General features: G+C 59.9%; 1 protein-coding gene across 3 annotated transcripts in view; it reads right to left on the bottom strand.

Annotated features, from left to right (window-relative positions):
• SLC38A3 (solute carrier family 38 member 3) overlaps window positions 1–27,925 on the bottom strand; it is a 74,607-nt gene that overhangs the window by 9,379 nt on the left and 37,303 nt on the right. The window contains exons 2-12 of one of the 3 annotated variants that reach the window (XR_012159893.1): window positions 21,963–22,114; window positions 20,737–20,821; window positions 18,036–18,151; window positions 9,629–9,702; window positions 8,714–8,806; window positions 8,349–8,430; window positions 4,747–4,829; window positions 3,892–3,950; window positions 2,040–2,216; window positions 1,355–1,434; window positions 318–570 (exon numbers count right to left, since the gene is read on the bottom strand). Coding sequence is in view for 2 of the 3 variants with exons in the window: in XM_073352598.1 (XP_073208699.1) it covers window positions 318–418; window positions 1,355–1,434; window positions 2,040–2,216; window positions 3,892–3,950; window positions 4,747–4,829; window positions 8,349–8,430; window positions 8,714–8,806; window positions 9,629–9,702; window positions 18,036–18,151; window positions 20,737–20,821; window positions 21,963–22,066 (1,054 nt within the window). In the remaining variant the exon portion in view is untranslated. Of the gene's footprint in view, window positions 1–317; window positions 571–1,354; window positions 1,435–2,039; window positions 2,217–3,891; window positions 3,951–4,746; window positions 4,830–8,348; window positions 8,431–8,713; window positions 8,807–9,628; window positions 9,703–18,035; window positions 18,152–20,736; window positions 20,822–21,962; window positions 22,115–27,925 lie in introns of those variants that run through there. The other 2 variants (XM_073352598.1, XM_073352600.1) reach the window with 2 other exon arrangements.

Genomic DNA, 27,925 nt, shown 5'->3' with positions numbered 1-27,925 from the left:
CTGGAGGTACCTGGGCAGGAGACGGCTGCCCCATACCATGAGCCCCATGGCTCCTGCCATGGCTGGGTCTGGTGGTACCTGGGCGGGAGAGGGCAGCCCCATAGCCATGAGTCCCATGGCTCCTGCCATGGCTGGGTCTGGGAGAACCTTGGCAGGAGAGGGCTTCCCCATTGCATGAGCCACATGGCTCCCAGGCAGCCAATGGAGCCAGTAACCCAGTTTTGGCAGGTGCCGGCTGGGTCCCTCTGGGGCTAGTGATGGGGGGGGGGGAGCGGGGATCGTCTTGCCGGGGGGGTGGGGTGGTGGTGGGCACTCACCGTAGAATGTGAGGTAGCCAAAGAGGGCAGCCAGGAAGTACATGACATACATGACGGCGATGGAGATGTTCGAGATGCCCTGCATCTTCTTCTTGGAGGGGCTGCGGGATGCCCACAGCAGGCAGGGTTAGACTCGCCGGCTGCCAGCAGCCGCCACCCGCGTGGGCTGGGCTCACCCTGCTCCGGCCGCGGAGCCAAGCTCTCAGTCCTGAGGCCTTTCCAGGCTGCTAAGCTGGGTCCCTCTTGCTTGGCACTGGCGAGGGAGAGGCACGTTTCTGGGGCAAACCCCGTGGCGCCAGCTGGTGCCTGGCAGCCCAGAACGGATGGGCCCCAGCAGGCTTGGCTGGGGAGCAGCACCCCATCGCCCTCCCTACCCCTGGAGTACCAAGCGTCAGAGGGCTCCTTGCAGGCTGTGTCCTGCGGGCATCTCAGCTGTCCGAGTAGCCACCCTCATTGAAAGCAGGGCTCTCCGGTGCCAGGAGAGGGTGCCAGCCTGACACAGAGACAGGACGGGAGGCAGGAGCTACTCCCACTACTGGCCCTGCTGTAGAAAGGGGCAGGCGAATGGTGGGTGGTCCCTGCCCCACGTGGGCCTGTCAGCCATGAGGCCGGCAAGGTGAGGGCGTGAGCTGCAGAGCTGGCATGGATCAAGGGTCCCCAGAACGTCTGGGAGTGCCCCACGTGGCCCCGTGCCTGGGCTCCAGGTGCCACAAGTCAGAGGGCAAGTCGCTCTGGGCAATGAGGCAGGGGTGGCACCAGAACCCGCTGGAGCAGAACCCAGATCTGGGAGTCCCAGGGCAGCAATGGGGCCCCTGGCTGGGGTAAATGGTCCAGCCATAAGGGGTGGGGGCCCATCTGGGCATGGATCCTTGCCACGTTGACATATACCTGGAGTCGCCCCTGTGCTTACCACGGAGCTACCCCCCCAGGGCTGAGCGACACTAGCTCAGGCTCCTCTAGGGAGCAATGGGGCAGGGTCCCGGGGCCGCCTCCTTCTCCGCCTTTGCCCCACCACATCCCGGCCCCCCAGGACTCACTCCTTCAGCTCCGTGTAGATGGGCAGCACCTCGGGGTGGCACACGAAGGCAAACGCCATGATGGGGATGGTGTAGGCTGTCTGCAGGACACACCAAGGGTCAGTGGGGCAGGGCTGATGGATAACGGTGCAGGGCACCGGCTACAAAGAGCTACCCAGAGCACCCCAGATGCCCAGCGCCCCTGGCCTGGGTCCCTGCAGCTGGGCATGACCCAGTGGTGGAATGAATGGGGAGGATGGGAGTGGAGTGGCCAAGAGGGCCCAGGGGAGGGTGCCGGGCTCACAACCTCCAGTGCAGAACTGCCGGCTCCCACCAGTTGAGTTTGGGTCCCACCAAGCCCCAGCTCCTGGAGGAACATGAGCCGGGGAGAAGCTCAGTGCGCATTTTAAATAAAGAGCATCTCTGGGTCCAGAGGAAAAGTGGCCCAAGCACAACCTGATGGCACAGATGCCCCGAGGCGAAGGGAAAAGCCAGGGGATTTTGTGAAGTCTCACGGCTTGGGAGCCAGTCCTGCCATTTTGGGGGCTTGAGGCATGGTTAGTGGTCCTTGGGCTTGGCCAGATGGCAGCAGGGTCAGTGGCAGGGCTGGGGCATGGCCATAGCATTCCCGGGACACACCCGCACCCAGAGCAGGGCTCCAATGGGATCCTGGCTGGCCTGCGGTGTGACCTGGCGCGGGTGGTACCTGGGAGTTGAGTGTGAAGAGGCTGGCAGAGCAGGCGGCCCCGGCAGCAGCTGGCTGGAGGACCGGGTAGCCATTCTGATAGTCGCTGGTGCTGCCCTGGGCGTTGCTGAGGTTGCGTGTGCCATTGCCATCCTGCTCAGGGAGGGGGCAGGGGATCTGGAACTTCTTGTAGATGACCTGGGCAGGGATGGGGCGGAAAACCTGGTCAGGGCCCGGCCCTGCCAGTGTCGCCCACGGCCCCACAGTGGCTCAGCCCCAACTCTGAACCTGGGAGGAAAGGCTGCGAAGGAGACGGGTGCTGCCCAAGCATGAGGGGGAAATAAAGGGGCAGGGGAGAGCGGCCCATCCCCCTGCATCACTGACTGACCCAGCCAGGCCTTCCTGGTCCAACCCTCAGGGTCCTTCTCTGCCCTGCCGGAAACCCCTGCTCCCGCCTTGAACTGGGGGCACCGGTCTCAGATTGTGGGCACTGGAGCCAAACCCACCTGCCTGCGAGACGAGCAACGGAAACCCCACAAAGTCTTTGTAACCGCTCGGCCCTTCCAGGGCCTGACGTCACAGCAGGGTTTGGTGATGGGCAGAGAATTCTCATATCTGGCGCGTTGTGTGTGCCTCTCCGTGTGCCTTTGTGCGCGGCCATGGGTGTGTGGGCCTTTGTGCGCGGGCATGAACCTCTCCGTGTGTTCTGCTGTCCCTGAAAGCTCAGCGCTCTCCGGCAGCCGCTCGCCCACCCCTCCACCCGGGCCTAGGCTTCTTCAACCAGAAATAAACCAGTCCCTTGCCAGGCCAGGGTCCCTGTCTGGGGCCACGAGCAGCCATGACAAGCCCAGCAGGTCCCATCCCTTCTCCGCAGCCCAGAGCAGAGACCTAGAGTCCCCAGCTGGTGTCTGGAGCCCTGGGCAGCCGCGGGAGCGAGCGCTGAGCCACCAGGCCCTGTCCTACCTCTGCTGGAGTCACTAGCAACCCCCAGCACAGGGCCAACGGGAACAGAGGGTTCTGGGCTCCCAGCCCTGGGCTCCTCCAAGCTCTGCTTGTCCTCCTCACTCCTGACCCGCAGCCCCCTCCTACGCCAGGCCAGGGCCCCTCCAAAGTGGAGTTTGCAGTGTTTCAGCTATTGCAGAATGGAGCCATTTGGCCGCTAGAAAAGGCACATTTCACCAGGGAGCTACGCCAGCTTTAAACCCAGCTCCCCAGAGCTGGCAGGCCGTGCAGCTGCCCCAGGGACCCTGGTGAGGGGAGAGCGGCTGCTCTCTGCCCACGTGTAGCCGCAGCCGGCCCCCCCCCCACCAGACAGAGGCGTGGCACTCAGCGCCCGCATGACAGGTGTGCAGCTCCTCATGCCAGGGCTGAGATCACACCAGGCTCCTCATGCACTGAGCCCCCTATCTCCCACCTCAGCCTGCAGAGCCCATCACTCAGAGTCAGGCCCTTCGTGTGGCCCCTGTGCTCCCGATCCCTCCCCAGCAGCAGCAGCATCCCGAGCTCCGGCCAGGCCACCCAGGATGAGGAGCAAGGTGTGAGCCAGCCCGAATGGCTCAGGAAAAAGTGCCCCCCCGTCAGTCAGGGCCAGTCCCCACATCCCAGGTCCTTGTACAGAGGGATAACCCCGTGGGGGGGGGCAATCGTGGGGCTTCCCCCCGAACCTCCAGGGAGTCCCAGGGAGCTGGAATCCGGAGCAGCTCAGTGGCCGCATGAGATACGCAGGGGAAGCTCCAGCCATGCCCAGGTCAGGGCGTGTGCCCCTCGAGAGAGCAGGCGCTGCTGTTCCCGCAGCACGGCAGGGGCTAGGCACGTCCGGCCTGCTGGCCCTTCTCGGGGGAACTGGTGCTCCCCAGGGCCCTGGCAGACTCACCGAGATGAGGAAGAAGACCATGCAGCTGAGGGAGAACCCGCTGGCGTAGCCCAGGTAGCCTGGGGAGAGAGGAGAGCAGGGGGTGGGCGCGAGCAGAGCTGGGTGTGTCCCAGCTCATCATCTTTGGCCCTCATGGGGTTGGCACCAAGAGGTCTGGGGCGCGGAGCCTCAGGGCTCAGTCTGCTTTGGGAGCGATGGGCAGAGATCCAGCTATGGGCACCAGCTACCCCACTTACCAGCCATGGGCATCAGACTCTTCCCGAGCTGCTGCCTCCAGTCCCCTAGCTGGACTCTGCCCTTGGCCCAGACGCATATGGGGATGGGGCTCCAAGGGGTGAGGCGCATGGTGTATGTGTGGGGTGGGGGCATGAGCCCTGGTGGGGCAAGGGGCGGCATGGAGGGCGGTGGCACAGATACCTGGCGCCCACCCAACCCCAGCGAGAGACAGACCCCACTGGCCCCTTGTCGCTTCCCTCCTCCAGTCACAGGCTGGTCCTGCCCTCCAAACACTTCCCCTCCCTGCTATCTCCCTTCCTTCCCCCCTAAGATTCGCTTCCCCGCTTCCTGCCCCGCCCTCAGCCCGAAGCAGCCTGGCTCCCAGCCCTCGCTGCATCCCAGCTCTGATCCCAGCTCCCCTCAACTCCCCACCCGCTCGCCCCACATGGCGTTTGCCTGTCCCGCTGTGCCAGGGGTGGGTGGGGATGTGCTGCCCATCCGTCCATGCAGCAGAGCTGGGGGTGGGGCGGGCACCTACAATGCACGACGGGCCCCTCTCTCGGGTACCCCGCACCCCACCCCCCCCACGCTTTTCCCCACAGCTGCCAGCCCCGACCTGGCCCTGAGCAGGTGACTCACCGAGCTGCTTCATCAGGGCCAGGGGCAGGATGATGGTGATGGAGATGAGGATCACCAGGTAGTTCCCGTTCAGGTACCAGTCCCTGCGAGACAAGAGGCCGGGTCAGGCCCTGCAGCGCCGGGGGCCCTGGGGCTGACACCGGCGCCTCGGTCAATACCCACCCCCAGCCTGGGCTAGCAACCCCTCTGCCTCAGTGGGAAGGACTAGCCGGGACTGATTCTGGATGCCCGACCCCGCCGTGCTGTGCCAACCCCCACCCCAGCTGGCTCCTTCTCTGTGCCCATCAGCTGCCCCCTCCCCTGCACCAGCTGGGGGGCCTGCTGCAGCCCTGCTGCCTGGAGAGTCTCCCTCTGCCCCTCTCCTCCCACCCACTCACTCTAAGAGTGCAACTCATGGGTCCCAAGTCTCCCCAAGAGGCCCTGGCATCAGCAGAGCCCATGTGGGGGGCAGTTATGGGTTAACCCTGCCTGCTCCTGAGCATCCCCCACAATGGGCACATGGGGTGGGCAGCTAACGCATGTGTTAAGCAATTTAATATCCAGGAATGGGAAAACTGAGCAAGTCAATGTGGTGTAAGGTCCCCCCAGCTCTGCCAGTGCCACTCAATCCCAACCCGCAGCCCCCTGCTATCCCATCTCCCTGCCCTCTGGAAGGAGTGCTGGGCTGCCCGCCGGAACTGCAATGCCCCTGGCTGCCTGCCCCTGCCCAGACACATGGCCAAACCCTGCGTGGCCACATGGGAGTACTCTGCCTCAAGCCACATCTGCCTCCCCCACCCCGCTCGGATGTGGCCAGAGCCCGGCTGGGCCAGAGACAGAGCTCATTCTGTGCAGGGAACACTGGGACCTTTAACGTGCCCTGGCGCTCAGCCTGGCCGCACTGAGCCAGCTCTGCGGAGACTGTGCCAGTGACCACTGTGGCTCCGGGCATCCACCTGGCCTGGACTAGATGACCTGTCCTGCGGCTCCCCCTTGCTCACCCCCATGGGCAGCTAATCCCCACCCCGATGGGGCTCCAGGCTCCTCCATGGGACCTGACTGTCTCTGGCTCGGGGTCCTCCAGCTCAGGACGGTCCCTGGGAATTGGGTCAGGGCCCCACTGGGGAAACCAGAAGAAGATCCCTAGGAATGTGTGGGGAACGAGCAACCTCCTGTTGTCCTCGCCCATGGCTTCTCCCACGGGCTGAAAACTAGGCCTGAGGCCTGTGGTGATGGGCACCCATGCTGGGGGGACTGTAGTGCAGTGCTGGGTCCACTTGCAGGGCTAGCGATGGTTGTGGGGACAGCGTTGCCATGGGAACGGTTTGCAGCGCCCACCGTGGGTAGTTTGACTCATGGGCCTGGATCTCATCTCTCCTCTCCCTTGGTGCACCAGGAGACGTGCCACTCATGCCCCACCCCAGGCTCAGAGCAGAATCCAGCATTTCGTCACTGCAGTGAGCCGAGCTCACAGTGCCAGGCTCTGATACCATTCACATCAAATAGTGGGGAGTTCCCCAGCCAGTGATCCCTGGCTAGAACCCCCAGGTCCATTCCTTCCCTGAGCAAGCAGCACTGTGATGCTGGGATTTGTGCTAATGCGGGACGGTGGGGCATGGTCCTTGGGCGCACGTGGAGCTGTTTGGAACGGAGTCTGAGCATTGACTAGTGCCAGGATCGGGCCTGCAAGTGGCTGCCAGGCCCAACAGTGCGCTCGCTATGCTGTGCCTGTGCAAGAATCTAGATCCAAACACCCAGAGTTCAGGGCCTGGGCGGCTCCGGTTCGGCCGGTCTCCACTTAACTTCCAGGGGAGAGATGGGCTCAGGGTGCCAGGAGTGACCCATCCTTTGGCCTCGTGGGTGCCGGGCATGGAGTGCCTCTGCCGGCCTGTGGGAAGCCGGATGAACCGATAGAGGCACTGGGAGACAGGCTCTGGCACCCGACATGGATGTTGGAGTGGTAGTGACACGCGCAACGACCTCGCCAGCTGCCGCGTTAACCCCTTGGTGCCCGGAAGTGCCAGCTGCCCCGGCCCGGTGCCACATGGAGAGTCACACCCCGGGGAAGGCGTGTGCCCAGCAGGGGGCTGGCTCTGCCCACAGGAAGAGGAAGCAGGGATTGGACATTCCCACTGGTTTAATCCGACACCAAAGGCTTATTCAGCTCTGGCATCAAGCTAAAATAGAAGTTACTAAATACGGCTAAATCCCTGTGACAGGCTGGAGGCCAGATCTGCCCGGCCGCCACAGGACGTGAGGCACAGCTGAGCCTGGGGGAAGCCGGAGATCAGACAGGGGGCAGAGGCCTAGAGGAGAGAGGTACAGGCAGGAAGTAGGGAGAGAGGAAATGCACCGAAGAAGGAGTGTGAGAGACAGAGCCAGGCTAGCAGGGCAGAGAGAAGGGAGCTGCGAGCGTGACAGGAGGGCGCAGACACAGCCTGGTACAAACCAATCACCAGGAGGCTCAGGTGTCCTCTGGGTGAAAGTCCCAAGCTGGGATCCCCTGGGCAAGCTGGTTTTGCAGAGGGGTGTCATGCCGTGCCTCAGTTTCTCCAACCGGGAAAGGGGGCTAATAGCGCTGGCCTGCCTCACGGTGGGGAGGAGATCAGCCCGGGGAGGCAGAAGGGCAGGGCCGGGGGCAGGAGACAGACCAACGGATAAGAGGAGGCGGCTGGAGTCACATGGAACATTCTCCCTCAGAGGTCGTGTGTCAGATTTAGCGCAGATCACGGGGCAGATCAGCTTTCGCTCCATCTGACCCCTAAAGTGCACCAGTCCCCAGACAAGCACCACCCGGGAGCAGGGCTAGCAGGGGCTGCGGGTCGGGAGTGAGGGGCACCCAGAGCTGTGGGGAGAGCCCAGGACTGGGATAGCAGGAGTCATGCTGTGTCCTGGGCTGGCTGTTTCCCCATGCAAAAGCCCCTCTCTGGCTCCCGTGAAGTGGGGCTGGGTCCAGCCCAGCTGGGGTTGGCTGCAAGTGGTGACTAGCATCTGCAACTCAACCCCCCCACACTGCGGTCTTCCCCTAAGCAGTGTCCCTTCCCTGCACCCCCAGCTGGCTCAAGCCGCTGGCCTCGGGTCACTCCTGCCCCTGCTGGGCCCCTTCTTACCACCTGAGCTCTCCGAGGGGCCCTCAGGACGTCCCTTCTACCGCTGGCTGGGGCACTGAACCTGGCCCTGGGAACGAGGGGTGGGTACTGGGCCCAGCCCTGCTAGGGATCCCCTTCTATTTGGAGCCAGGGAGCAGGGGCTGGCAGAGGCACTTGATGCCCCCCCGGGCCATGTGGTGCCTGGGCTCTCTGCACTGGGGAGACGCCCTGGTTGGGGATCCCTGGCTGGGGGGCTTGGGTGCTGCGGATTTGGCTGCCCCTTCCCCCTCCTCCCACTGGGCCCATCCCCCTTCCACCCACTGGAGCTGGGGGGCTTATGGTCACCCACACTGGGCCCCTGCTCCCCTCTCGAGCTCTCCGAGGGGCCTCTAGACATGACATTGACCCCCAGTGCTGGCTGGAGCATGGCCAACGTGTGGCCACACACAGGGCCCAGCTGTTTTGGGCACCAGCATGGGGCCAGGGGTCTGTGGCCGGCTGGGGGAGAGGGGAGACAGGCACACAGGGACTCACGTGCTCTTCTCCTCCAGGTTGAGGAAGGTCTGGATCACCAGCGGCACCTCGGACTTCACAATGTACAGGTAGCTGGACATGGCTGTAGAGAGCAGAGGGGCCGCAGGGCAGCCCCAGCATGGCCACATTACTGGTGCCCAGCAGACGTCGCCCTCCCAGCTGCAACCCTGCCAGGCACTCCCCACAGCTACCCCAGTGGGGAAGCCTAGGCGACCCCCTAGCTGGGCCTGGGGGTGCCAGATGGTGCCCTGGCTGGGTGAGCACCTGTGGGTGCCCCAGCTAGGTGAGCCCACTGTGGGTGCCCCAGGGTGCCAGCTGTGGCTCCAAGCTGTATGGGACAGGGAATCTGCCCATTTCCCTCCTACCTCCGATGTTCTGCAGCGTGATAGCGGTGGCCGCGGCCAGCTTCCCTGGCGTGCCGAAGGCCCTGTAGCCCAGCTGCTCATACGCACGTATCCCTGCAGGGGGGATGATCAGAGGGTGAGAGCAGCCACAGGGGCCACGCACCAGGGCAACACCAGCAGGGAGCAGCACCCAGGAATGCCAGCCCCAGCATGGTGCCCTCAGCCCTGGGCTAGCAGTGGGGTGGGGGCAGGGAGCTCTGCCAGCCCCGAGACACAACCCCTCCCCCCCAGAGCACCCCAGGTTTCCCGGCCCTGACACATGACCCCTCCCCCAGCTTCACTACACGACCTCTCCCCCCTCGGCATCCAGGTACACTCAGCCTCAAGATATGAACCGTCCCCCTCATAGTACCCCAGGCCACCCAGTCCTGCGACACGACCCCTCCCCTGAATGGAGCCCCCATAGCTGCTGCACTAGGGGACTGGGAGACGACTGCATCCCCCGCACGATGCTCTAGCCCCTTGGCCCCCTAGGCTGAGAGCTGAGCACCCCCATCTGGTGTATTGGCCCCTGGCCCCCAGGGCGTAATCTCGCCCGACGCACAGCCCCATTGACGTGGGCTGCAGTGACAGGGTGCTGGGACTTGCTGCGGGGACAATCCGTCTGCAACCTCCAGGCTTAAAGCAAAACCCCACAAGTGGGGCAAACACCTGCCCGCACTGCCCCCGCCTGGCACCTAGCACACAGGGAGCATACGGCAGTGTGGTTACCTGGCCATGCAAAGGCCATTCCCCTCCGGCTGCAGGCGGTCAGTCAGCCTCAGTCCACCCTGAGCTGGGGGTGCAAAGTGACAAGTGTGGGGATTGGGAACCTGGCACAAATGGGAAAGCTGGGCCTGGAGATGACCCCCCCATCCTCCCTGGCTGGGGTCTTACCCACAATCCCAGAGGACTTCAGCAGCAGGTGGATGGAGTAGCTGGACAGCAAGGCCACTGTGGTCAGGAGGAAGCTGGAATGAGACGGGAGATGAGTGAGTCGAGAGCAGAGCCCTAGGAGGTTGCATCGGGCTGGGAGCTACTGGGACGGAAAGCTCAGGGCTGGCAGGCCAGAGCCCCAGGGGTCACAGGCGCTGACGTACCGCGTGGCCCGGGAGTGTCTCTGAGGGCCAGATTCTCCAAGGAGTGGAGTCCTGGCACTCCCATTACCTTTGGATCCCAAGCCCCTCTGTGCCCCTGTTTACCCTTCTGCAGCAGAGATTGTGAGCGTGTTACTGATACAGGGGAACTGGGAGGATTCACCAGCCAAAGGGCCCTGCTGGCCCCCGGGGAAAACCCACTGGGTTCAGTGCAGGCTCCACCTGGCCCCTCTCTCCGCCCCACGGCAGGGCTCCAGCTGCACCGCAACCTGTGCGATCCGCGTCTCGGGGTCCCCCCTGCTTGTGGTGCTGGGCGGAGAGCGGAGGAGCTGCTGCCTGTCAGCTGCCGTGGCATAATGGGGGGTGGGGGCTTAGAAAACCCATTAACCTTGTGGAACCCAGCCAAGAGTTAAGGGCTGGGTGTTTGTTAGGAGCGGTCTCTCCCCAGTCAATGAAACACACCTCTAGCTCATCCCACGGGCCCCCGCTCCCCGCTCTCCTGATGCCCGTCCTGGGGTGTATCTGGAGGCCAGAGGGCAGTGGGTGCTGTTGCACCCCCGCCTGCCACTGGCTGCCAGTCACTTCTGATGCCAGTCTGTGGCCTTGGGCCACACCTTCCCAGCAAGGAGCAGAGTGAGCCCCAGCCAACCCAAAGGCCAAATCTCCATCTGTGAGCCCTGGGGTCAGCTGGGCTCCTCGAGGCGACAGAGCCCAGGGGAGGGGAGGAGGGTGAAGCGTGGAGAGGATAGGCGAAGCGTCCTGGATCATAGAATCATAGAATATCAGGGTTGGAGGGGACCTCAGGAGGTCATCTAGTCCAATCCCCTGCTCAAAGCAGGACCAATCCCCAATTTTTGCCCCAGATCCCAAATGGCTCCCTCAAGGATTGAACTCACAACCCTGGGTTTAGCAGGCCAATGCTCAAACCACTGAGCTATCCCTCCCCTCGCATCCCTATCCCTCCCCCCGGATCGTGGCGGAGGGGGAGTGTCCAGCTGCTGGGCAAACTTCCAGAGCGAGCCCAGAGCCGAACTGGCTTTAGGAAACATCTCCAACCTCTTTGAAAAGGCCCTTCCACCATAGGAGCTACACTCACAACTTTGCTCCACAACAAACCCCAGCCAGCCACCTAGCCAAACACTCACCCAGCCAAACAACCAACCGACTACCCATCCAGCCAACCAATCAATCATTCACCCACTCAAAGAATCAGCCACCCAGCCGCTCACTCACCCAGCCAATCAACCACCCACCTACCCAAACAAACACCCACCCACCTACTCAACCAACAGCTCACCCACTCACACAGTTCCTCAAACAACCAATCAGCCACCCACCTAGGAAAACAACAATTAAAATCAGCCGGAAACAAATCAACTAAGACAACCCCATTGCAGTGAATTCGTAACAATCTAACCTCCCCCAATCAAGCCTACAGCCCACCCACGAGCAGAGCTCTGACCCCGTCAGGGGTACAGGGAAGGCACCCAGGCACTCTGATGCTTGGCGGCAGAAGATAGACATGACTGTCTGGGGGCGCTCCGGGGTTTGGGACGGCCTGGGGGCCCTGTTCCTCGGCACTGTTCTTGGAGATGTCATTACCCCCAGAGCTATTTACATGTTCCCAGGCATGTGGCCTGCCCAGCCCCTCTCCTCCTGTTTATGGTCATTTCAAATCGCAGCCTGCCGTGTTTGCTTTGGAAGGGCCTTTGGTTCCCTCTGGCCAGCCAGGGACCTGGAGCTTTTCCAGAGGAGCCAGAGGGGGCCATGGATCCCCCACTGCCACAGAGCCATTGCTGGACACAGCTGTTCTGGAATGAGATTGGAGCCACGGGGAGGTTAGGACACCCCGAGCTGGATGGATCCACGCCCAAAGAATCCTGCTGTCCTATCCACACGAGGACTTGCCCAGCTCTCGGTACAGCTGTGTCACCTGGGTGCACTGGACAAAAGGGACCCAAACCATCCACACCTGCGCCAGGACGAGGGCATCGTGATGCCCAGGAACCCCCGAGATCACCCTGGACAAAGTGTCACTTTGCCATGTCATGCCACATGGCGTCAGCCTCCCCTTGGGGCTCTGCATACTTGGTGGTGGGAGAGCGGCGAGGACCAGGGCTGGCTCTGGCTTCCAAAGTGAGATCGTTCAGGCCGTGGGGACTGAGCAAAGCCCCTACGCTGTAATTGGCTGGAACCCGCTGAGCAGAGGATGTCGCAGAGGCGATGCAGAAGGCTGGCTCTGGCTCTGCCTTGTGTCGTAGGAGTTCGATGGTGTCCCACGTGCCTGGGGGCTGCTGGCAGCTGTGTCTGAGAATGGAGCTAGCAAACCAGCCTCCGGCCAGGGCGCACTGAAAACAAGGCGCCGTCTGATGCGCCGATGCCTGAGAGAGCTGCTCCCCGCGCGGAAGGAAGAGCCAGAGTGGAGCGCTCATCTGCACTCCAGACCCAGGACACCAGGCAGCTCTCACCTGGTCTGGCCCCAAAGCACAGGACAGGTTGAGTTTAAAACAGGAGACAGTGGGCGGAGGGACAGGACACCAGGGTCCTATTCCTGGTTCTGGCCTATTGTGTGATGGCAGGCGAGTCACCCACCCCTGTCTGCCTCTGTTTCCCTGTCTGCAGCATGGACACGCTGACACGTGTAACAGGAACCAGGGCAGCCTGGTAGTGGGATGGGGCATTTCAACTGCAGCCAGACATCATAGGACTGGGGCCCGAAATACAGCTCTGGGTTTTTGGTTCTGATTGACCCTCCACAGCCACAGCATCTGAGACCCTCATGCTCTGTTGGGTATTCAGCCTCGCAGCCTCCCTGCCTGGAGTAGGGCAGTGCCATTCCCCCCCCCCCGTACAAATGGGGAAACCAAGGCACAGCACCTGAGTGACTTACATACAATGTCATAAGCCGATCCTCCTGACCACCTTTTCACAGCTTCTCACCCAGCCTGGTGTGTGGCTCCAAGAACAGGATCGGGTCCTGGCTAATTAATGCCCTTTTACTTTCCGCTCAGATCCATTGTCATTAGTCCCGCTAGGTAACAAGGCGCCTGCCAGCGTTGCTTGCATTTGAATGGGCTTTTCCCCAGCTGTCTCTTAGGGAAGAAGATTTTCTTTTCTCTCCTGCTACCCCCAGAATCTCAGGGCGGGTTCACAGCTGGGGGGAACCAGGCAGTGCGGATCAGTGCCATCAGCTGGAGGTTTGTCTCTGGATTTGTTTGTCCTGGTTTTACTCAGGTGTAAAAACACTTTCCTATCAGTAAAGGGAACCCCCGCCCCCCCGGCTCTCCAACATCCACCTGAGTTCTGCTGTGATGCGGAGAGCTGAGGGCACGTGTCTTGCCATGTTGCGTAGCTAATCAGCAACCCGGACACGGCCTCAGTCGTTTCACAGCACAGATCACCACCAGGGAGTCCTGAATGCTGGTTTTGTTAAAGTGTGGTGGCTAGAAAACTCATGGGGCTAGAAACAGGTTTGTGTCTTGCATACATACCCCAGGATAAATCAGGCGTGACCCCTCTGAAGCCAGCAGAAATGGGCTGCGGGGTCAGGCAAGTTGCCCCCATGTGTTTTAGGAGATGGATTTTCCCCACTGTAGCAGCCTGGAACTTGTGAATGGGAACCAGGAAGTGAAACCGAGCGCGCAAATTCTATTCTTTTGGCTGAGCGGGATGCAAACAGTCATGGATCCACTCCAACCCCCTGCAGCTCCTTTCTATAGTGGCCCAATCAGGGCTAAGACCCCGCTGCGCCAGGCACTGTACAAGCACATGCAGGCATGGTCCTCACCCCAAAGAGAAAGCCATGAGCATTAACTTCATGTAAAGTGAGGCACATGGAGGGAAAGTGACTCACCGAAGGTCATTGGTGCAGCTGGGATCTAGGTGTCTAGGCTCCCAGCTCAAGGCTCAATCCACTAGGCTGCACCATTACTGGATAAAAGCAACTGGGAACAGGTGCGGATCAGTGCGCGTAGCAAAGATTTTGGGTCTATTCCCAGCTCTCGCATCAACTGGCTGGGCCACTGTAGTTGAGTCTCTGGCCTGCTCTGTGCCTCAGTTTCCCCATATCTCAAGGGGAGATTATGGCACTGCACCACTCCCCAGAGCTTGTGGGATGAGCCTGCTGGAAAACTTCCATCAAAACATTTTTCCTTGGGGGAAATACCGTTTTGATAAACTGACATTTCCTGTGAAATCATAGCGGTTTGGATGAAATTTCACTTAGAAAAAAACTGGTTTAAAAAAAAAAACAGTTAAAAAGCTCTGAATGGGACTGTTGATTTTTCATTGTGAAACACCACTTTGTTTGGAACTATACTTCATTTTCTAGCAAAACTAGAACGAACCCCATTTCTCAAAGGTTGCAATGGAGATTGGAACATTTCGATGGTGTGACGAAGTGGGACTGTTCTTAATATTTCCTCTGAATAGTGTGGGGGTGCATCTGTTTCCCTATGCAGTTCTTAAGTATCTAGGGAGTGGGATAAGGGTGTTTGATCATTGCAGAGCCCTAGAGGGCAGGTGTGTGCAGGGGCCTGGACACAGAGAATGGCCAACACCCTGTTTCCTGGCAACTGATGGCCTGGGCCCTTCTCCCCTGCAAGGTGAGAGCTAAAGGGTTGGAGAACAAAGGGATCAGGTGACCTCCTGGCCCAGGAAAGGAACAAAGCCCAGAGGAGGAGGGGCTGGAGGGGGGTTTCAGTTTGCCTCTGGCTGGGACATGGAGTGAAGTGCAGACGTGGTTGTCTGGCTCACTGCCCCCCAAAATGGACCCAGCTGAGGGGTCCTGTTCTCTGCACCTACAAGCTCTGTGTTAGACCATGTTCCTGTCATCTAATAAACCTCTGTTTTACTCACTGGCTGAGAGTCTGACTGCGAAGTTAGGGTGCAGGACCCTCCGGGTTCCCCAAGAGCCTGCCTGGGCGGACTTGCTGTGGGAAGCGCACGGAGGGGCAGAGGATGCTGAGTGCTCGGTGGTCAGACCCAGGAAGGTGGAAGCCGTGTGAGCTGTGTGTCCTGCAGACAGGCTGCTCACAGAAAGGCGACTTCCCCAGAGTCCTGCCTGGCTTCGTAGGGAGCAGTTCCAGAGCATCGCCCGGGGACTCCGTGACAGATGGCCCCCGAACCAGGGTTTCCAGAATTTCATTTCTTGGAAAATTTCCAGTGGTTTTGGAATCTCCCCTGAAATTTTGCTTGTTTTCACAGGTGGAGGAATCCGGGGGCCGATCAACTCTGCTGTGCTGCAAGCACTGAGGCACATGCGGAAGAGGAGGGCAAAGCAGGACTTGTCTCCCAAGGCGCCTCCGAAGGTTTCGTGAGCAACGGAGCATCTGTGGTTGTTCTAAGCGCAAACCCAGGAGGCTTTGGCGGGGGCTCAGGCTGGGGGCTCTGGGAAGGGCCAACCGCTGTGGAGCTGGGCCTCACCCGAGTCCTACCTGAGTGTGTGAGGAAGCAGCAGAATTGTCCTAGGAGTAGGTGCCTGCTGGGCTCTGGAGCGGGCTGTCCTCAGGGCTGAGTTGGTTCAAGGCTCAGCCACCCAGCCAGGGCGTTCAGGACTGTGGTTTGGTGTGTCCGCACTAACCCACCCCAGCACCGGAGCCCATGAAAGCAGCCGACCTCGGGTGTCATCCCGCCTGCAAAGGAACTCCCTCCACAGCGCCAACCCCACAGACAGGACAGGAGAGCTTGCTGCAGACCAGATACCATCGTGACAGGCACATGATAGCTAGCTAGATGGTACCCTTCCCCCACTGCCCATATCCATCCGGCCCAGCCAGTGGTCCCCACCCAGCCATGCCCAGCCAGTGCCCCCCACCACCCATACGCATCCTGCCCAATCGGTGCCCCCCAGGTCTCCATCCCCACAGAGCCACCCGGGGGGGCAAGTGGGGCAATTTGCCCCGGGCCCCGGGCCCCGCAGTGGCCCCCTCAAGAGTTTTCAGGGGCCCCCACGAGAGTTTTCGGTGGCGGGTCCTTCAGTGCCGCTGAACACACCCGGAGTGAAGGACCCGCCACCGCTTCTTCTATTCCGGGTCTTTGACAGCAATTCGACCGTGGGGGGTCCTTCCGCTCCATGTCTGCCCTGAAGACCCGGAGCAGAAGGACCCCCGCCGCCGAAGATCCCAGACCCCCTGAATCCTCTGGGCGGCCCTGCATCCCCATCACCCCCAGCCATTTGTTCCCATCCTGCCCAGCTGGCACTCACTTCCACTCTTCTCCTCCCCCTGTACTGGAGCCTGGCACTGGCCACAAGGAAGATGATGCTGCGTCCATGCGGAGGGCACGGGATGGACAGGGTGCTGCTTTCAGGGACACGTGACCAAGATGAGCACCAGCTCCTCGTGACCCACAGACACCACCCCTGCCGGAAGCTGGCGGGGTGGTGAGCCCAGGTCACCCCGTTGCCTAGCGCACAGTGGCCCAGTGCCCGGCTGGTTGGGTGGCCTCGTTGCTATTTGTTCCCAGTGCCATCCAAGGCAAGCAGCAGCGCTAATCTCTCCGGTCACACAGTCCGGAGTTTTATTACCATGCCAGGAGCTGAGCTAGGCAGGCCTTCCTCCTCTGCCTGGTACGTGACCCTGTGGGTGACAGCTGCCCCGGGGCCGGCATCGGGGGATTCTTCTGAGGGGCCTCACAGAGCGACGCCAGCTGCTGAAAGGCTTCTGGGGCCCACTGGCCACTGCCCACTGGGTTGCGGGGGGCTGGGACACTGGGGGCAGGTGGTGCTTGGAGGCACCGAGCAGTGGAAGGATGTGGATTGGGGTCTCAGTTCCCCATCCGCACAACGGAGCTAAGGCCCTTGTCCATTTAGGTGGCCTGCTCCTTGGGGCCGATGCCGATTCTGGCTATCGGTGTGTACAGCGCCTGGCGCAAGGGGGTTGGGTCTCAGGGAGTGCCCTGCAGCCCCGCGGAATGGCAGGAGGCGCCCTGGAAAGCTGCCCTCCGGGGTCATTTCCCCTCCCTGGATGCAGGGACCTCCCGCCTCTCTCGGTCAATGGAAAATCGGCTTCTTGGAAGCCCGGCCTTGGCTGCCCTCGCTGCTTTGTTTGAATAGTTGTGAGCAGTGCCACAACAAGCAACGACCTGGGGGAAAGTCCACAGCTGCCGGCGGCCCCGCTGCTCCCACCAGTGGGGAATGGGAGGGCGGATCCACCAGCTCCTCATTAAGGCCGCAGCCTAACAAGGAAGTGGGAAGCAGAGGATGTCAGGCAGTAGCCCCCTTCACCCACCACTGCCAGCCGCCAAGCAGCTCCTCAGCCCCACAGAGAACCAGGCGGCTGCTGATTGGGCGACCTGTGCAGCTGGGGCAGCTGGGCAGAGCAGCCAGCAGAGCTACACAGCCCTTAGCGGCTATCTGGGCACCCCAGGGTGCTGGGCCGGCCCTCTGATTGCTCCTCGCTCAGCGCTGGGGGGAGACTCCCTTGTGGCCCAGAGTCTCCAGCATGATTCCTCTGCTCACCAGCACCATCGCTCGGCTTCGGCCTCTACCAGCTGCTCTTCACCCATGAGCTGGTCTCGCCCGGGCCACCCTGGGGGCTCTGGCGAGGTCAGATGTGGTGTCGGATGGGTCAAGCTGGGGGTTGCTGCATATCACTGGCCCTTGGCGGATCTATGTGGGAGAGGGGAACTGGGGCCTGCCGGGGGTGGGGGGGCGAGAGTGGGTGGTGGAGCAGACAGCGTGCTGAGTTGTGCCGTGCCAAGGGGTGTCAAATGCAGCTCCTAAGGCAGAGACATGTCTGGCCCCTGCCGAGTCTGTCTCCAGGGGGAATCCCCCGTGTCTGGCTGATTGCTCCGGGGCAGCCAGAGCCATTGTGCCAGCAGGATCACTGGCGGCATTGGGATCCCAGCTGGGCCCAGCCACCCACGGGCCCTCTGCCCATCCCTGCTCCTGTCAGCCAGCGCGGCCGCAAAGCTGCGGGACAGCGCAGGCAGGGTCGGCCCCCCAACAGCACGTGTAACACCCGCAGCGTGCGAATGCTGAGTGTGCGCATGCCCCTCACACGCCTCTATCTATTCATCCATCCCCACACACCAGCCTCCCTCCATCCATCCATCCCCAGACTTCCCCATTCTCATCATTGGGTCTGTACCCACCCACACAGGCCTAACAGCAGATTCAGTCCCCAAGTGTGGGCCAAGGCCCCTCCCGCCCTGGCCCCAGCCGCACCCGACCCCCCAGCGCGAGGCATGTGGAGAGCTTCACTCACAGGAAGAGGAGGATGCCAGTGTTGGCCATGGCGTAGGCTAGCCCCAGAATGCCGCTGCCCATGATGGCGTTGCTGAGGTTGAACACGGACATGCCAAAGGAGGTCTTCCCTTCGAACTGCACAGATGGGACACAGTGGGTCACACGCTGCTGCTGGGCAAAGCCCCCCGTGTCCCCAGCTGGAAATACCCACCTGTCCCCTGTCCCCCAGTACCTGCCACTCACACAGGGCAATGCCTTTCGAGCACCCCAGCTAACCCTCTGGCTGCGGAAATGTGGGGACTGGGCCCATTGGCAGATCCTCTGGGCTACTACCATGTTACTGGTACCAGCGCCTCCGTCACTGCCCAGGGTACATTCCTCCTTCCTAAGGGCTGTTATTTCCCTTGTAATCCCTCTTCCGCAATATCCTGCCTCCTTGCCCTAAGCTGCCGCACCCCTCTGGGCAGCAGGCCTTAGGGGTCCCCCTCCGAGAGAGCCCCACTTCCACAGCCTGGCTCTTCAACTCCAGCTGTAGTCGCTCCTGCTCTTAGATCTAGAAGGCCCCGCTGCGATTCTGGCACATCAGGGGCCAGCTCATGCCAAGGCCCCTAGGTGTCGACTGACCCATGACAAGCACACAGCTGGAGCCAGCCTGACTCCCTGGGCGTTAGCCTTATTAACCTTGGTATTAGCGTTATACAAATGAGCTTAGGGGGTTGGACGTGATGGAATGCTGTGTGTCGCTGTGGTCATTAATCTGGTTTATAATACCTTTGTCCCATGCTAGGGGGTAACAGTGAAGTCTTTGCTCTGAAACTGGCAACCACCAGACAGGAGAGAAGCATTAACCAGTGCGAATGGGGTGTGAACGGGAGGTCTCAGCTCTGGCCCAACCAAGGAGGCCCAGTGACACCAGCTGAACCCTTGTGGAGCATCAGAGGAGGAAAGATTTCTGATTGCTGCCCCCTCCCCCAAGAGGAGCCATACTCCTGAATTCCTCCCAGCAGCTGAATTTGCATCTTGAAGCAGAAAGTGGGGAGGGGGAGAGGAATAAAAAACCCTGACAAGGAGGAACTGGATCTTTTATGTTGCTTGGACTCTGAGGGGCAAGGATTACTGGGCATAAGCAAGAGATTCACAGTGCTTAGCCTGGGTTAGCTGCAAAGGACAGATAGAGCCTGCTTATCAGAGAAGCTTCTATTACTTTGTGAAACATGAGACTGGAATTCATTTGGGTGTGTCTGTGTTTAGCCGCTTTAACCTCCCAAAGAGCTCTCCTCTCTCCTTTTCCTAGTCAATACATCTATAGAGCCGTGATACTGCGAGCTCAGCCGTTCAGAAGCCAAATTAGCGAGCAACATGACCCAAAAGAGCTCCAGTCACGTGAATTCCTTGTTTCATTGACTAACACACTATTCTCACAGCACGAACGGCCAACTATTCCACAGTCGGTTAATAACACAGTACAAGCATCCGGATTGGTTACTAACTTGGATTGGTTAATAATGAAATCACACGGGGCTTTAACATCATGTGCTATGAACAGCCACAGAGCCACGTTAAAGAGCCACTTGCGGCTCCCGAACCTCACTCGGAGTATCACTGCGCTGGAGAGTTTATTTCAGGACTGGCTATGAGTGCTGTCTATGGGTGAGATCCAAGGCACAGGCGCCAACTTTCTAATGTCCTAGGGGGTGCACCCCCTTGCTCCACCCCTGCCCCCACCCCCACCCTGCCTCTTCCTGCCCCTCCCCTCCCCATCCCCTGCACTGAGCATGCTCCACCCTCGCTCCTCCCCTCTCCCCCATCCCTCCCGTACACCACGGAACAGCTGATTGCAGCGGGTGGGAGGCACTGCAGGGCAGGGGGAGGTGCTGATGGGCAGGGCCCACTGGTGGGCGGGAGGCGCTGCTGGGGGGCTGCTCAGCACCCACCATTTTTTTTCCGTGGGTGCTCCAGTCGGTGCCTATGGTCTAAGGTGCAATTGACCTGGGCTTAGTGAGGGGCCCCTTGGGACTGGGAGCAACCTGACTATTGCTGTGATCCTTGGCACGAGGGACCCTCTGTCACAAAGGCAGACTTGCCTGGGTGGCAGGATAGACACAAGGGGATGGTTGGTGACTCCAGAGTTAGCCTGTTCTAGTGCCTGAGGAATTCACACTTGGTGAAATCTAAGTGTAGAACTCACAGCCGGTTAGGGTTGGTGCCCTGCTCTTGTGCCCCTGCAGGGCAGCCTGGCACCTGGCTCAATACCTGGGGAGCAGGCCAAGAGGGCAGCCATCAAGTCCATGTAACAAGTCCACTCGCGCACCCACAGGGGTCACCAGCACTAAATGCAAGAGCTCTGATCACTTGGGCTAGGGGAACAATTCCATAAGCTGTGAGCAGCAGTAGTAGGCTTTTATCCTCTAGAAGGACCAGCCACCAGAGGGCAAATGGGTCACACACGCTAAACTGGATGTTTATGGTGAAACCAAAGAACCCGGGCGATCTCTCCAGCTTTCTCTATGACCCAGGGAATGAGCTCAGGGGACAGCCCATGGTGGCAGGGTGCTGGACCTGGATTTCCCGACTCCCACTCCCCTGCTCTGTCCTGCCCCCACTCTGCAGTGAAGGGCAGTGGGTCTGTGCCCTGCCTGAGGGTCAGGTTCTTGGCAAGCAGCGTGAAGAGGTGCCCAGGCTGCAGTCACCCCACCAGCCACTCTCCTGCCCGGACTTACATCCGTGAAGTGGGTCTGCTTCTTGTCAGGGCCCTGGGGCAGGAACTCCTCCATCTCTGCCATGGTGGGCTGGGGCTCTTCAAATCTAGAGCAAGGCAGGGGGGAGAGAAGAGCCATAAACCACCCACCGCAGTGGGGTGCTCCCTCCCCCTAGCACCACCTGGGCTGCCCTTGCCACCTCCCGGGCTACAAGGCAGAACAGGACCATGCCACTCCATCTCCTCCACCTCCCTTGGCTCCCGCTCCAGGGCGCTCCACTGGCCAGGAGGTTCCAGCCTGCCCCTGGGGAGCCTTATCTCTGATGGCACCCTGGGGGGGACTGGATGGTAAAGCAGAGGGTCCCTGAATGACTGGCACGGATCCCTCACCCTCCTCCAGTACCAATACTCCAAGGGGCTCAAAGTGCTCGAGAAACAGGATCCCCTCCAGGCGGGGTGAGCACCAGGATCCCCTGGGGAAACTGAGGCAGAGAGGGGCTGGGACTTGCTCAGCATCACCCTGCAAGGCAGCAGATCCCAGCTCTCCTGTGTCCAGTCTTAATAGACTACTACTGCTCCTGGCTGAACTGGGGTGTGTGGTCCTGTCATTCTCCTCTTGGAAGCAAATTCTTCCCCAGGTTCAGTCTGGAGCTGGCCCTTTGAGGTCAGACTGCACCATGCTGCTTGGAGCAGGACCTGCCCATGCAGCTTAGCGCTACCCACTCCCCCCTGCCCCCCCCCCCCGTGCCTGCTTGCATCCCCCTGCGCTGTCGCTCAGCCAGGCTCCCCATCAATCCGCCTCACCAGCCACTCAATCCTTTTGGGCTTCTGGCTCTTCTCAGCCCGGCAATGGGGCCTTCTCATATGGAGGTGCCAGAACAGCACGTGGGATCCAAGGGGCTGCTCCACTGAGCCCCTAGACAGGGATCAGCCCCCAGCTCACTTTGTTTTCTTGGCTGCCTGTTGCAGAGCCTGGGGGGGCATGGGGCAGGAGTGGGGGGCATTGGCAGAGCTGGGATGTGTGTGGGGGAGCCCAGGGCTGGGCTAGCAGGGGGCTGCAGGTCGGGAGTGAGAAGCCCTGGCAGAGCTGCGAAGGGGACACTTGCATGGCACCTGCCTTCACTGTGCCTGGACCTGGCGAGGGTTCCTAACCCATCCCCTGCCAAGTTCAGGAAGACAGAATGACCCTGTCTCTCAGCTGGCTCTGGGCAGGCAAGCCCCAGCCCTCTGCCCATGCGCTGGAGTTACCTGTCATTCCCCACCAAGGGGATGGCCGAGGCGTTCACAGCGTATTTCCCATTGGGCACCAGCTCCACCAGCTCTGTCTGGATGGGGATCTCCCCGGGGTCCATCTCTGCCAGCAGGTGGGGATGCCGGGCTCACTGGGGCGACGGCACTGGCTGTGGGAAAGAAGAATAGTCAGTCGCCCTAGAGAATGGCGTCTCCCCGTGGGGCTGGGCCAGGCGGCAGAGCACAGACTGGGGCTCAGTGGGGCTGGGAACACAAACAGAATAACATGTGTCCGGGTCACGGGCTTGGAGCTTGACCTGCCCGAAATCCCATCTTGGGATGGCCTCCAGGTCTAAATCAGTCTCCCCCTGGGCACACCGAAATGCCAGTGGGGTCACCCACCAGCCTGCTGCCATCCAGCTGCCCTCCCTTCCCAGCCAGCAGCCACAGAGCCAGGCTAGCCACAGGGTCCCGCATCTGCCCAGGGCTATGGCACGGGGGCCTCCGCATTGACCCGTCCTGGGCCTGCTGCTAAGGGGCCACCAGCTCGAAGCTGACACACCCAGGGGCTTCCCCATGGGTGCTAGAAGGAAATCTCGCTGGGGACTGGTGAGAGCTGACGAGCTGTCTGCTATGTGAAGGCTGGCATCTCCCCCCCGCCCCCCACAGATGGGTGTCAGCCGGATCCCTGCAATCGCCCCTCCGCCAGCCTCAAAGGGGCAGAGCCAGCAGCCCCTGGAGGCACCAACCAACAAGCCCATCACTTGGAGACACACTCCCCTCCCCAGGCAGTGCACAGCATGGCACTGTCCCCACCTGTCCTGTGATGGGCACAGCTCTACGGGGACAGCAGGGAGAGAGGACAACCTGCTCGGTACCACAGGTTGGGTCCAGTGGCAGCCAGGTGGAGGGAGGATGCTGCTCTGCTGTGAGAGGCACTCAGAGACTGCCCTAGATGGCCAGTCCCTCGTTCATGCTGTCTCCGTTGGGTCACCCTGATGGGCCCCGCCTGGGTACAGCTGTGAAAAACACCTGGGAGCGGCAGCTCGCCCAGCCCCCAGCTGAGGCCGTAAGACCCGCGCTCTGTGCTGGCTGCCAGGCAAGCTCTGGATAGCCTATAGGGAGCCTCGAGCACTCCAAGCCCAGGCTGCTGCCGGGATGGCATTATTACCACCCACACCTGTCATGCCAGCACCCACCCGGAAGGCCAGCATGTCTATGGAGTGAGCTCAAGCACCGAGCTGGCCCCTTTCCAGCTGCCAGCAGCACCCCTGCCATCACAACGCTGTCTAACCCCTGGAATTCTGTGCCCAGGTCTGGCAGTCCCAGGGGAGAACAGAGTTGGGAAAGGTTCAGAGAAAAGCACCAAGGATGAGCCAGGGTATGGAACAGCTTCCATGTGAGGAGAGGCCGGACAAAGCAGGGCTGTTCAGGTTAGACAAGAGATGACTGACAGGGGATGTGAGAAAGGTTGATGAAATCATGACCAATTAAGAGAAGGTGAGTAGAAAAGCGTTATTCACCCTGTCCCATGATACAAGAACCAAGGGTCGCCCAGTGAAATGAACAAGCAGTATGTTTTACACAACCAAGAGGAAGGACTTCTTCACACAACACACAATTAACCTGCGGAACTCATTGCCAGGGGATGTTGTGATGGTCAAAAGTATAACAGGGTTCAAAAAAGATCTTGGTAAGTCCATGGAAGATAGGTCCATGAGTGGCCATTGGTTAAGATGGCCAAGGATGCCACCCCACACTTGGGGTGACCCTAAACCTCTGACTGCCAGAAGCCAGGAGGGGACCACTCCCCCGGAAGCTCAGAGACATGATACTGTTAAGACGAACCATTCACAGACAAGGTCAGCTCCCACACTGCTGTTTTGGGCAACACAGTATGGGGAGGAGGTGAGCAGCCCTCAGTGGTGAAAGAACAAGTTAAGGACTATTTAGAAAAGATGGACATGCACAAGTCCATGGGTCTAATGCATCCGAGGGTGCTGAGGGAATTGAGTGATGTGATTGCAGAGCCATTGGCCATTATCTTTGAAAACTCATGGGGGGACTTTTTCCAATTGTCAGGGAAGGTCCCAGATGATTGGAAAAAGGCAAATATAGTGCCCATCTTTAAAAAAGGGAAGAAGGAGAACCCGGGGAACTACAGACCGGTCAGCTTCACCTCAGTCCCTGGAAAAATCATGGAGCAGGTCCTCAAGGAAACCATTTTGAAGCACTTGGAGGAGAGGAAGGTGATCAGGAACAGTCAACATGGATTCACCAAGGGCAAGTCAAGCCTGACCAACCTGATTGCCTTCTACGATGAAATAACTGGCTCTGTGGATATGGGGAAAGTGGTGGATGTGATATACCTTGGCTAGCAAAGCTTTTGATATGGTCTCCCACAATATTCTTGCCAGCAAGTTGAAAAAGTATGGATTGGATGAATGGACTATAAGGTGGATAGAAAGCTGGCTAGATTGTCAGGCTCAACAGGTAGTGATCAACGGCTCGATGTTTAATTGGCAGCCGGTATCAAGCGGAGTGCCCCAGGGGACGGTCCTGGGGCCAGTTTTATTCAACATCTTTATTAATGATCTGGATGATGGGATGAATTGCACCCTCAGCATGTTCCCAGACGACACTAAGCTGTGGGGAGAGGTAGATACACTGGAGGGTAGGGATAGGGTCCAGAGTGACCTAGACAAATTGGACGACTGGGCCAAAAGAAATCTGATGAGGTTCGACAAGTGCAGAGTCCTGCACTTAGAATGGAAGAATCCCATGCACCGCTACAGGCTGGGGACCGACTGTTCTGCAGAAAAGGACCTGGGGATTACAGTGGACAAGAAGCTGGATATGAGTCAGCAGTGTGCCCTTGTTGCCAAGAAGGCTAACAGCGTATTAGGCTGTATTAGTAGGAGCATTGCCAGCAGATATGGGGAAGTGATTATTCCCCTCCATTCAGCACCGATGAGGCCACATCTGGAGTATTGTGTCCAGTTTTGGGCCCCCCACTACAGAAAGGATGTGGACAAATTGGAGAGAGTCCAGTGGAGAGCAACAAAAATGATTAGGGGACTGGAGCACATGACTTATGAGGAGAGGCTGAGGGAACTGGGCTTGCTTAGTCTGCAGAAAAGAAGAGTGAGGGGGGGATTTGATAGCAGCCTTCAACTACCTGAAGGGGGGTTCCAAAGAGGATGGAGCTTGGCTGGTCTCAGTGGTAGCTGATGACAGAACAAGGAGCAATGGTCTCAAGTTGCAGTGGGGGCGGTTTAGGTTGGATATTAGGAAAAACTTTTTCACTAGGAGAGTGGTGAAGCACTGGAATGGGTTACCTAGGGAGGTGGTGGACTCTTCTTCCTTTGAGATTTTTAAGGTCAGGCTTGACAAAGCCCTGGCTGGGATGATTTAGTCGGGGATCGGTCCTGCTTTGAGCAGGGGGTTGGACTAGATGACCTTCTGAGGTCCCTTCCAACCCTGATATTCTATGATTCTATGATTCTATGATTGATCGGACCCAGCCTAGCCATGCTTATGGCTCTGCCCTGGCCTCCCCGCTGATCCCATCCTGCCAGCTAGCTGGGTGGAAAGCAACGGTTCCAGCACCTTGGCAAAGGGCACGTCGCAGTCCTTTGTCACGACTGGGCTGCTGAAAGATAAAAGCCTACTACAGCTACCACCTAATAGAGCCACCCCTTTATTTCCAGCACGAGCAACCAGTGCTACGATGGTAAAGTTTCTGGGTGCAAACCCTGGGGGTGACCCATGGGCAGGGTCAGTCTATGGAGCGTGGCTGCCCTTGGAGGTCTCCTGCTGTCATGGGGGCAGTGATTATTAATCAACAAGGACTGTGCTTCCACCAAGCCACACAGTCAGTAGCCCCTTTAGCTATAATAGTTGTGCAAAGGGGCTGCCCCCGGTCAGCGTGCCGTGGGGACTGGGCCTTTAAAAGGCGGAGCGTCTCAGCGCCCCACGTGCACTCTGTCTGGGAAGCTCAGCCCTTAAAGGCCCAGCCCCCGATACCACAGGGTGCACTTGCCCATTGAAAAGTGCCGGGCTGGTTCGGGGCAATCAGCAGGGCTGAGGTGCATGACAGCACAACGGGCAGGGCAAGGGGGCATCGGATCCAATGGCAGCATGACCAGCACCCCAGCCGAGATGGCAGTTATGTCCAGGGCAGCCTCTCCTTTGCTGATAAACTGGGGCATCAGCCCTGGGCATCCCCACACCCCAGAGCTTTGGGTCCAGATGCAAATCCACCTCCCAACCCTGCCCTAAAGACCAAGCTCTGGCCAGGGACTTCGGCATCCCTCCTCTCTGGTGCAGCTCCAGGGGATGCCGGTGCCCAGCAGGCAACGCTGTGTCTTGCTCCACTGGCTGCCCTGTATGTGGGGATCTGCAGTGTCTGGGGAGCTGCCAGCTGGATTTCTAGTTTCCCCTGCACTTTCAGCTGGATACAGGTTCCTGCCGCGCTTCCTGGCCCCCAACTACTCATGTGGTGTTGCTGCGCGCTGCTAAACAGCTGCCATGGTCCACCCCAGAGGTGCCCGCATTTCAGCAGTGGGCAAGAGACCCCAACAGCCTGCAAAGCACTGGGCGTGTGTCCCGGAGTCCCCGCGTGATGCTCTGGAACTGCTCCCTACGAAGCCAGGCAGGACTCTGGGGAAGTCTCCTCTCTGTGAGCACCCTGTTTGCAGGACACACAGCTCACACAGCTTCCACCTTCCTGGGTCTGACCTCGGAGCACTCAGCATCCTCTGCCCCTCCGTGTGCTTCCCACAGCGAGTCCGCCCAGGCGGGGTTTTGGGGAAGCCAGAGGGTCCTGTCCCCCAACTCCGCAGTCAGATGTGACTCTCAGCCAGCCAGTAAAACAGAAGGTTTATTAGATGACAGGAACATGGTCTAACACTGAGCTTGTAGGTGCAGAGAACAGGACCCCTCAGCTGGGTCCATTTTGGGGGGCAGCGAGCCAGACAACCACGTCTGCACTTCACTCCTCGTCCCCAGCCAGCCCCAAACTGAAATTCTCTCCAGCCCCTCCTCCTCTGGGCTTTGTCCCTTTCCCGGGGCAGGAGGCCACCTGATTCCTTTGTTCTCCAACCTTTCAGCTCTCACCTTGCAGGGGGGAAGGGCCCAGGCCATCAGCTGCCAGGAAACAGGGTGTTGGCCATTCTCTGTGTCCAGACCCCTGCACACACCTGCCCTCTACGGCTCTGCAATGATCATACACCCTTATCCCACTCCCTAGATACTTAAAAACTGCATAGGGGAAAAGGAGGCACCCCCACACTATTCAGAGGAAACATTAAGAACAGTCCTGCTTCGTCACAGTGTGTAAACAACAACACCGCTTTGCACGGCCCAGCACGCTTCGTGAGAGGGTCTCCCCAGGCAGGACGAGTGGGAAGCAATTTCAGCCCCCAGCAATTAGTTTCCCATCGGCTCTTTGCCGTTGACCGTTCACGGGCAGCGTAGGGCAAGCGTGAGAGCTACCGGCATGAGCTGGAGACAGACGGTTCTGGCTGCCAGGCTGGGCCCTATGTTAGCTGCTGGCCTGGCTCAGGGTTTGACTCTAGAGAGGGGGGGTGGGTCATGGCAGAGGGGCCGAGCTGCCAGTCCCCACTTCAGCAGTGCCCATTGTGCCCCAGCTGGTATGGAAATGGTTCAGCACTAGCGAGAGACAGAGGATTAATAAAGTCTCTCCAATGGGGCTGGCAGCAGCCGGCCTCGGTGCCAGCCAAAGAGTGAGGGGGAGCTCCAGGCTAGCCAGTGGGGGCAGGAAGGGAGACGAACTGGAAACAAGGCCTTGGCAGAGGCAGCTCGCCGGGCTCCAGGGCAGTGAGCACAGGACGCCTTGGCAGGCAGCACAATGCTCCCTCTGTGGGACCGTGTGCCCCTCCCCGCCAATCGCTGGGAAATGGCTGACATGGACAGTGCGTCTTTATGGGCTGCTGGCTGCCGGCAAGGGGGAGCCCCTG

This window comes from Lepidochelys kempii, chromosome 7 (genome assembly GCF_965140265.1).
Source record: "Lepidochelys kempii isolate rLepKem1 chromosome 7, rLepKem1.hap2, whole genome shotgun sequence".
NCBI lineage: Eukaryota > Metazoa > Chordata > Testudines > Cheloniidae > Lepidochelys > Lepidochelys kempii.
This window is presented reverse-complemented; position numbering and strand designations above follow the sequence as displayed.